Source organism: Mandrillus leucophaeus, unplaced genomic scaffold (assembly GCF_000951045.1).
Source record: "Mandrillus leucophaeus isolate KB7577 unplaced genomic scaffold, Mleu.le_1.0 Scaffold495, whole genome shotgun sequence".
NCBI lineage: Eukaryota > Metazoa > Chordata > Mammalia > Primates > Cercopithecidae > Mandrillus > Mandrillus leucophaeus.
In genome coordinates, this window is record NW_012105309.1 from 144864 (window position 1) to 155054 (window position 10191).

At 44.9% G+C, this 10191-nt stretch overlaps 1 protein-coding gene across 1 annotated transcript; it reads right to left on the reverse strand.

The window, feature by feature from the left end:
• Nucleotides 1-7539: 7539 nt before the first annotated feature.
• LOC105550685 (neutrophil defensin 6-like) lies at nucleotides 7540-8833 on the reverse strand. Its single transcript, XM_011995668.1, has 2 exons — nucleotides 8637-8833; nucleotides 7540-7661 (listed from the first exon to the last, which is right to left on the reverse strand). The coding sequence occupies exons 1-2, from the start codon at nucleotides 8806-8808 to the stop codon at nucleotides 7540-7542; spliced, it is 294 nt and encodes a 97-aa protein (XP_011851058.1). The 5' UTR covers nucleotides 8809-8833.
• Between the last annotated feature and the right edge of the window lie 1358 nt (nucleotides 8834-10191).

Genomic DNA, 10191 nt, shown 5'->3' on the forward strand with positions numbered 1-10191 from the left:
GTGAATTTCAGTCATATCTTGGAATCATGTTTTTGGAGAAAGAAAAATCTCTAGATTTATTTGGTTCTCTATCCCATTTAGACATGAGAACAACCAGGACCAGAGATGTTAAGTAAAGTCACCTAAGTGACATCTGCCACTGAGACCCAATTCCAGAGCCTGTCTCCTGTCCTTCCCTCTAGTCTGTAGCTCTGCATGCTGGTGTCTCTCACCTGGAACCTGAAGAGAGGAGCTGTCACCTCCTGAAAAGTAAATGAGCACATCCTGGTCGCCTGCTGGAGGCTGCTCCTGGGCTGGCATCTCATCAGTTCTTGCCTGGAGCGGCTCTGTCCAGGCCTGGAGGTCCACCAGGAGAATGGCAGAGAGGAGGGTGAGGGGAACGGCAGAGAGGAGCCTCGCTGGGGGTGGTCGCGGTTCCAGAGCAGTGGGGTCGCTGCCCCTCTGAGGAACAGTGAGTTCCTGATCTGTAGCAGGCCCAGCAATTCCACCGTTGGAGGAAGCGGGCGCTGGACTCATCCCAGCAGAGGAAGAAATTCGGGCCGTTTGGGGAACTGGGCCCCAGATGATGGTTTTAGGTTCTAGGGCATCGGTAGGTGCCTGAAGGGCTCAGTGGATGTGGATGTAGAGGCAAAATGAGGAGGGGTGTGTGTGCACGTGGGGAAGGTCTTGTGGTTTGGGAAACGTCCAGTGTCCTGCAGAAGTCAAACATGGACCAGCCTCCTGCACAAAGAACACACTCCAATCCATAGGCATTTCCTCAGTAACACATGAGAGAGCTGTTATGGGGAGAGCTGGTTAGATTTGCATGTGATGTTGTTACACACAGGTCTCCCAAGTCCATAGTTTTTGCATAGCTTGTAGGGCATCCTCATGGTGTGACCTAGGCCCTATGGTTTCCTTGTACTAGAGGGTGTAGCTAATGGGGTCACATGAAGAGAAATGGTGTTCCCAGCAAAATACCACTCTATGAAGTCACCTGCAGCATACTCAACAAGGCATGAGCTAAGAGAGTAGCAAAGCGGGGGTCCAGGTACTGGATGTAAACCAGCACCATGTCCTGGGGGTGGGGCGAGGTCCCTACCCTGTAGCAGTAAGGAGAGGCTGGTTTAGTGGTGACCTCACCATCAAGGTGGGATTCCTTGGAGTCCCCTGGTTCTGGTGAGGCTGTGGTTTTTCTTGACAGCCCCTTGGGTTGGGGCACTGTGGTCTGAGGTTGTGGCCATCCATGACTCCCAACCCAACAGATTTTTCTAGGAATTTCTACAAGTGTAGACTTCCAGTGTAGACATGGTTGAAACTGTTCTCTCACACACATGCATTTGAATTTCCAGAGAATATTGAAGTGAGTCTGCACTAAGTTGGAGCTGACTCTCTATAAGAGTGTTGACACCATCAGGCTGGAGTAAATATTCTAGGGAAGCTGTGGGTGGGGGTGTAGGTGTAGGTGTGAGAGGAGAGAGGCCTCTAGGAGCAGCAAGGATATTTGCACACAACTGAGGCTGTCTGGTGGCCCCAGCAGACACAGAGTGTGTGGACCTTGGGCAGGGCCCTAGAATATGGCTTTGACCTGGTAGGGAAGGGCAGTCGTGGAACATAGCGTGTGTGTTATCATGGGGCAGGGCGGAGGCTGCGTGGGGGTGAACTCTGAGGACCCTCCACCTCCCAGCTTCTCAGAGAGCACTGTCCTGTCCCTCCCCTCAGCCCTTTGTCCACCATCTTGAAGGGAAGGTCCTGGTGCTGCCTGTGCCAAACAGCGACCCCCAGGCCTGCAGATCCAGCTGGGACAGGCAGGAACTCCGAGTCCCTGCCCTTTGTCCCCTTTACCCAGTCACCTCTCACAAGTTTTCTACTGCTGTTGGCATCTGCAGCAATTTTCCAAAAACCTGTGAGGGAATAACTCTCTTGTGCTGTTTAAAATGTGTCCCTAAATCATTGACTCTCCTCACACAGAAAAGGAGGTGACTTGTCTCCTGTTCAATCGAGACTGGGTAACATCTTGACCAACTGAATGCACCTGACTTAGTGCCATGCTGTTTTTCTGGGATTGGGCCTGATGAACTAGTATCTTTCACTTCCTCTCTATTGGATGGTGCTATAACCTGAATGTTTTTGTCCTTCTGAAAATCATATGCTAAAATCTTAAATCATTAGTTGATAGTGTAAGAGGTGGAGCTTTTGAGAGGTAAGAAGTCCAGGAGAGCACACGCTTTATAAGTAGCACTAACGCCCTTACAGAAGATGCACCCGAGAGCTCCTTCTCTGGTGAGAGGGTTCACTAGGTGAGAATACAGTGAGAAGATGCCGTCTATGAATCAGAAAGGCAGTTCTCATGACACCTAATCTCCTGGCACGTTGATTTGGACGTATCAGTCCATGAGAAATACATTTCTGTTTTTATAAGCAGCTTGGTTTACGGCATTATTTTGCTAGCAGCCCAGACAAAGAGCGCTGGTGACTTTGGAGCCCAGGCATCATGCTTGGAGGAAACCTGGGCATTGCACAGGGAGAGGAACTGAGCCCACCTATAAGGACTGGCTAGAGAATGCAAAACAACCTGCCTCCTGGGGAAAAAAAACCCTCTGATTTGCAGTGTTTTTAAATTTCTGTTCTTAAAATTCTCCCAGCTATGGATGATTTAACAATTATTTCACAAAAACTCCTCTCCCATGAGCCAGCATGATCCGACCCCAGCACGTCACACAGTCCCTTCCCTCAGTCTTGCCGGAGCTGTCAGCTGAGCCAGCACCGCCAGCCCCCGTGCAGGAGTGTCTCAGCCCTGAGGTCTTCAGATCCCAGCAGAACCTCTTCTCTGATGCCCCTGGAGGGAGCCAGGCCCCAGTTGCAAATGTGTGAGTGAGGACCTGATCATACTGTTTCAATCCTCTAAATTTTGTGGTGGCTTTTTACAAAACAGCAGGTGAACAGGGAGAGAAGTTTTCCTTGTCACGGAGAGAAGTTGGACATGAGCACTTTTTGCATGTCAACTTTAGTTCTTCTCTAAAATATTGATGGATCTTCTCACTTCATTTTCAAAGTGTGACACACAGCCCATCACGGTGGGTTAATGGGATTGTGGACTTTTTCTAGTGACCAACCGATCCCCTGTCAAATGTTCTTAATTTAAATTCTTCCTTGGGGAGCAGGGGCAGTATGGCACCCAGGTGTGGTGCCAACCTCCGCCCTCAGTGACAGATTCAGAGTCGGCCATGGGACTTGGGCGTTGGCTGGAACAATGGGAAGGAAGTAGGGATTTTCTCCAGGAGATCAGCTACGAAGGTCACAGACAGATGACCATGATTCACATGGCTGTCACTACGGAGAGAGCCCAAAGTAAGACCAAGAGAAATAAATGGGAAGACAACAATGTGACTCATGTTTTGAGTCCTTAAATCAAGCATTTCCTGAAGCCAGAATTCCCCCTCAATTCCAAGATATAAGAGTCAAAATGTTAACTCAGCTTGTCATGGTTTGACGTTTGAATTCAAGACCCCACTAAGATGTCTGAAAAACATCAAAAATACCAAACTCAGGGAACCTGAGAGGCAAACACAGTACAGTGCACAAGGACAGGAGATGAGAGCAGATGACAGGTGTCCCGGGGGCAGCTCGGGCATCAGGCTCCCTGGCGATTCCCATGCACAGCCCCAGGGGAGAAGAGCCTTGTTGATGTTGATCAGCAGGGAAGGAGGGACGGCTACGAGAGAGGCTGGAAGGACAGCGGGTGAGTCAGGGATGGGGACCTTCATAGTTGATGTTCAGAGCTGGAGGAATTCCAGGTGGTGGCAGGAGTCAGTGTGTGGCCATGGGTGGAGGGCTGGGGCAAAGAGGAAGGGGGGGTCACTCACAATGTCATCCAGGAGGACAAAGCACTGAGAGGTTGGGAGGGTGATCTGCCAGGAAATATTAGAATGAACTCTTTCCCTTAGTTTTATTTTTATGAGTTATTTGGCTTTTAGTGGCAAAGGAAGAAATACAGAACTTCAGGAAAGGAAACGAGTACTTTTCTCATCTCTTACCTTCTGGTTTTGTTTGTAAGCAGAGTTCAGAACAAACAGAAATACAGAAAAAACAACTCTATACTTTTCTTGTAAAAGAAAAATTTCAGCAAGACTTTCAAGAAATGTCAAGAAAACGTTTATTGAAGACTGTTGCAATAGGAGTTGAAACATTGTAATAGGAAGAGCCCTTGGACTCAACTCACCTCAAACCAAAGGCAGGAGAATTTAAGCCTTGTGGGGAGCTAGCAGGATAGTTCTGGAGGTCATTAGGAGGGAAGTTGGCTAGTGTGATTGGGCCAGCAGTGTTTGCTCATTTGTGCTTGTTGGAGTAAGGCTCCTATCCTCCCACAGAGACAGGGCTGCTGCCCTCTTGGGTAATTACATTTATAGGGATGAAGTATCTGACTTATTCGTTATTCATTGTTGCACCGCACGAGTGGTTCAAGGTAGAAAATCTCTTGTATGTCATCAGTGAACGTAGAATGTTCGTGCGTCTCAGTGAACAGTTCTGGGTGTTACTTGAGGCCGAGCAAGTTGCCCTGGTTGTTTGGAGACCCTCACACCTCTCCCTGATTTCTCTGTCCCTAGAGTTTGCAGCAGTCATGGCCCACCCTGGACTGCAGCAGCAGAAGCCACATGTGGTGCTCCCAGTGTGCCTTTATCCAACAGAGGAGCAGGGAGGCTCCATCCTCATGTGACCCTTTCCCTTGGATTGATGGATGCTTCTCAGCACATCAGCCTCAATTCCACTCCATCCTTCCCTCTGGCAACATCCATTCCTCTAAAGTCAGTGGAGGTCGACCTGACCCTGCATATTTCTTGCCCTGATATTATTCTCTCCACCGAACATTGTACTCTACCCCTTCTTTTAATCTACCCACGTTTTAAATACCTCTGTGTTTCACCATGAAGTCTTTTCTTGCACTCAAAACCAAAATAGTCTATTTCTTTCTTCTAAACTCCTATTGCTTCATGAAATCACATTTTCCCAAGGATATTTTTCTATATTTCAGCCTTCAATGTTTTAAATTGGCTTCCCCACCTGGGAAGTGGAGGTTGCGGTGAGCCAAGATCATGCCACTGCACTCCAACCTGGGCGACAGAGGAGGACTCCATCTCAAACAAAACAAAACAAAACAAAACACCCAAAAAATAAAAAGCAGAACACATCAAAAAGAAAGGGCAGAGACCAAACAACTAGTCAATTTTGGCTGTGAGTAAAGCAGTTAAATAGAGGAGCATCACGGTGACTTTTAGGCAACCAGGTGAGATTTGGAACATCCTTCCCTTTCACCTACACACCAACCTGACCTAAGTTCACAGACTTTGTAGAGTGACCTTATCTTCCCAAAAGATGTACTTGTATTCAGCATCTGAGGTCTCTCCACTACCCGTTCTGGTTCCTGCTGCCAGAGAGCCTCGCCTTTTGGGTGGTGCATGAGAAGGCTCTCCCTCCTCTACCGTGCTCTCTTGCTGGCCCTCCAGTTCCAGGACCAGGTGTGACAGCAAGAGTGGAAGAGAGTCCTGCTCAGAAGGATTGCTGAGGCAGAGAAACAGCCCCGACCACCTTTCTCCCAGTAAAGTGGAGAGTTCTTACTAAGGACCATCAGATGAGGAAAGGCAGCACCAGCCTGCACTAGCTTGTTGGGTTCTTTAATATTGGTAGGACTTTTGTGCACAGAGAAAAATCTCATCACTATTTACACTAAGTTTAAACCAGTTCTTGAGTATTAAATACTGATACAAAGGTGATTATTTAAATTCCCTTCAACTACGTTGATGTCATACATTTAGTATGCCTGGTTGTTTTTAAACACATCTAACACCTTAAAGAATAGAGAAACATATTCCTGAACGATGATCCCAAACTTATTCATTCATTATACCAAAAGTGATATACAAGGGCCCATATCATGGATTTCATATCTTTTCTTGTTTGTTTTGATTTTACTCCTTCCTATGATTTTCTTGATCTTCCGAGACCCCAGATTACTAACCGAGGTTGGAAGTCTAGGGTCAAATAGCTGATCCTTGATCAGGAAACAGTGCTTTGTATGTGTCTAAGATGAATTAAGATGAATCAAAGTTAGCCTACTTGTTATTTATTATCTGGTTGAGATTTTTTGTTGTTGTTGTAATAGAAATGTTTTTTGTGTGTGTGTGTCATGTCATGGCACTGTTCAATCCCTGTCTTTTATATAAATTTTAATTCCAGAAACTTACCTTCCCCCAAATATGTTCTTAACTTTTTGCACAACTGTAAGTGTATGGTCAATTGTCTTATCATTATGATATATTGACTTGGTTCATTGGCATAATTAAAAGCATATTAACATATATTTTCTCGCTAACATTTTATTAAAATGAGTATAGTTTATTATAACTAACAGAATTCATATGCTTGAAGGGATGGAGAATTGAGACAAACTCCTTCATTAAACATTGGTCTAATTAACCTTTTGGGGACCAGTAAGGGACCACTTGTCTCATTGGTTATTGGGCCTCATCCTCTATGGTCACCAGCTTCTCAGCTCTTCTTCTATCTGTTTACTAATTGAATCACTGATGCTTGTCAGTTTTTCCTGTTTTTGGCACAGTTTTAATTTTTCCTTGTTAAACTTTATTTTATTCTATCTTAATACAGTTATATATCACCAAAATAGAGTGAAATAAAGCTTAATGTAAAATACATATATTTAACACATCTGCTTAAAGTTTCAAAAATTATGTATAGCAATGCTTTCCCACTTTTGAAAATTAAAGGACAAGTGAACGTAGCTCATCAGATCTATCTTTCCTTTGAGCCAACAACCTCTCATTGTAAACTTTTTTGCCTCTCATTGTAAACTTCTATTGTTTGAGAATCATTAGGAATGCATTGAACTTTTAAGTTTCAAACTATTCCAATTAACACTTACATCCTGTCAGGCATGGTGGCTCAATCATGAAATCCTAGCACTATGGGAGGCTGAGGAGGGCAGATCACTTAAGCTCAGGAGTTCAAGACCAATCTGGGCAACATGGTGAAACCCTGTCTCTCCAAAAAGTACAAAACATTAGCAGGGTGTGGTGGCACATGCCTGTAGTCCCAGCTACTCAAGAGGCTGAGGTAAGAGGATCATTCGAGCACAGGAGGTTAAGGCTGCAGTGAGCAGAGATTGCACCATTGGCTTCTAGCTCGGGTGGCTAAGTGAGACACTGTCTCAAACAACAACAGCAGCAACAAACCCAATTTTATTCATTTTTGCTATTGCGTTATTGCTCTATGATGCTCGAATAGTGCATTATTGGAATGCAAAGACCAGTTAACTTAATGTGGATCAGAATTCTCTATACAAAGGAACCGCACAATCCACCATATAAAAAAGCAAAAGGGAAAAAAAAGAAAAAGAAAAGAAAATTTAAAAGGTCAAACACACTAAGTTTAATGCTTGAACTTTATTTTGGAGAGAAAAATTTAGAAAGAGACAAGGTACACAGAGTGAAGTGTTTTTTCTTTTTCAGGACCTTGGATTGAATCTTGCACTGTTTTGTTTTCTATCTAGGAAGCTCGGCGACAGCAGAGTCTGGCGACTTGGCCACGTAAAATGCAAATCCTGGAGTAGGACTCAAGCCTGAAACAACGGTCGATTCGGCAATGGCAGATGATTCTCGCCCGAGAACCTGTGGAAAGAAGAGAGGGTCAGGCACAGGGAGGGAGGTGGGGAAAAGGACAGGCAGAGCCAGACTACCTGAGATAGTCTAAACAAGAGACACTGCATGAGTCATGTTAGGATGGAGAAAATTCATGTCTTTGTCGTAAATGACAAGAAATCGTACTACCTATATGTTAGTCATGCAAGATCATAGTTCTTTCCCCATCTGAGTCTATCCAGGACATGTTTATTACCTGCTCCCTGGTAAGACAATATACCTCTCAACCCCGGGGTTACCTACTCTTCATTCTGCTTAATCCATACCCCTAATCTTGACCTCCATGTATGATCTCCATGTCCTAACAAGGCTCCCTAATGCACCTGCATCCGTTTCTGAGATGCTGCATTGTGCATGCTCATGTCATGGACTCAAGTACTTTGGTGCTCAAGGAGTCTTTGAAGACCTTCCAAATTCAAATTCTTCATTCTCTCTCTCTCTCTCTCCCTATTTTTTTTAAACATTTTACTTATGTACTTATTTTAATTGACAAATAATAATTGTGTATATGTATGAGACACAATATGATGTTTGGATCTAAGTATGTATTGTAGAAAGATTTAATCAAGTCTATTAGCCTACATTGAAACACACCCAGAGGTTCCTCTCTAGGTTCTAAAATCTTTACCAATGGACAAAGTAAAATATTCTCTCCATAACCAAGTCTACCCATTCAGACCTGCAAATAACTAGTCAGTGTAGCTCTTTCTATCTTAACAGTAGCAAATTTCACAGAAATATCTTGAAACTAAAAGTCTTAGAAGAAAGAAAATCTTTTAGATGTGTTCGGTTCTCACTGATTAATTTAGAGATGAGAAAATCAAGGTCCAGGAAGATTAAGTCAAGTCACTCAAGTGAGGTAGACTTTTCCACACTTGATACCAGAGCCTGTCTCCAATCCTTTTGTTCTAGATTTTGCAGATCTGCAAGATTGATGTCTCCTACCTGAGGGTCTAAGAGTAGAGAGTCCATTTTCTTCAAAGGAGACAGCAAGGTCCTGGTCGTCTTCCCCAGGCTGCTCCTGGGTTGCAACCTCATCAGCTCTTTCCTGGAGTGACTCAGCCTGGACCTGCAGGGCCACCAGGAGAATGGCAGCAAGGATGGCGAGGGTCCTCATGGCTGGGGTCACCTGGAGGAGGGAGAGCAGGTGTGGATGTGTGGAGAGTGAGGAGTGAGCCTGGATTTATAGCTCTGTTGGGAGAAGGCCTGAAACAGCAGCTACAGTGACAGGAGGTGGCATGTGATTGGGAGGGGAAGGGGCTGCCTTCGCCCTCAAGATCCCTTTGATGCTCCTCTTTCTCCCGGCTTTCATCACAGAGTGAGTCTGTGTGCTTAATGCCTCTTCTTCATCCAACCTGTTAATGATGATAAGGACACTACTATCCTGTTCTGTTTCCCATCTGCTTGAGTATTTACTTTTATATATTCAGACAAGAAAAGCAACAGTGCTTTCATTCAATAAATTTGGGGATCAAATGCCTCTTGTTTTCTGAAGATGGTCCCTGGTACTCTTTGAATGACTCTCTGGGGTCAGACCTGGGTCCCAGTGGAGTAGAGAGTTAATTCATTTTTTCTTTCTTTGCAGAGAAACTAATAGAGTGTATCTCCCACTTATTCTACCTTATGAAAATGAGAGGATCTCAATCAGATCTGTAATATCTATAATATCAATTTGAATTCGTGAATTAACAGGGAGACTGGGAGAGACTAATTTCCTGTATCGGTGATTCCAGCTTTCATGGCCCTTGTTATACCCTGGCGGCCATTTCGCACCAGGTTTTAAACCATCTGTATTTGTACTGCTGCTCTGTTTCTCACTGGACATTGCTGAGTTTGCAGATAGCATTCCATGATTGCTTCCTAGCCTGCATCTCTCTGGCATTGTCTCTCTGAATCTCTAGAAATGACTGAAGAAACAATTTGGAACATTTTTATTCTGGTTCTAACCTTTCTCCATGAATTCTGTCATGTGTTTGATCACCCAGAGTCCTTATTAATTGTAGAAATTGATATCTTCAGTCTCTCTTCATCCTTCTCTGACCCCGAAATTAATTAGGTGAGCAGAAAATCTGGAAAGAGAAATGGGTGGTTTAAAAACCACTGTCCAGGTCCTGTGGTATGCTCAGACAGCAGAGCTGAGCACTGGCCAAGCCAGAAGATGCCCAGTGGCCCATCTTCCCAGGACCAGGCCCCCGTCCGCAGCCCATTGCTCAGCCTTGGACACAACTCTGTTGCCAATCAAGTTTCTTATTATTTCTGGCAGAAGTATTTCTAGAGAGCTCTCCTGGGCTGGGTGCAGTGGCTCATGCCTGTAATCCCAACACTTTGGGAAGCTAAGGTGGGCAGATGATTTGAAGTTAGGAGGTTGAGAATAGCCTTGCCAACATGATAAAACTCCGTCTCTACTAAAAATACCAAAATTAGCTGGATGTGGCAGCGGGTGCCTATTGTCCCAGCTACTCTGGAGGCTGAGACACGAGAATCACTTGAACGTGGAAGG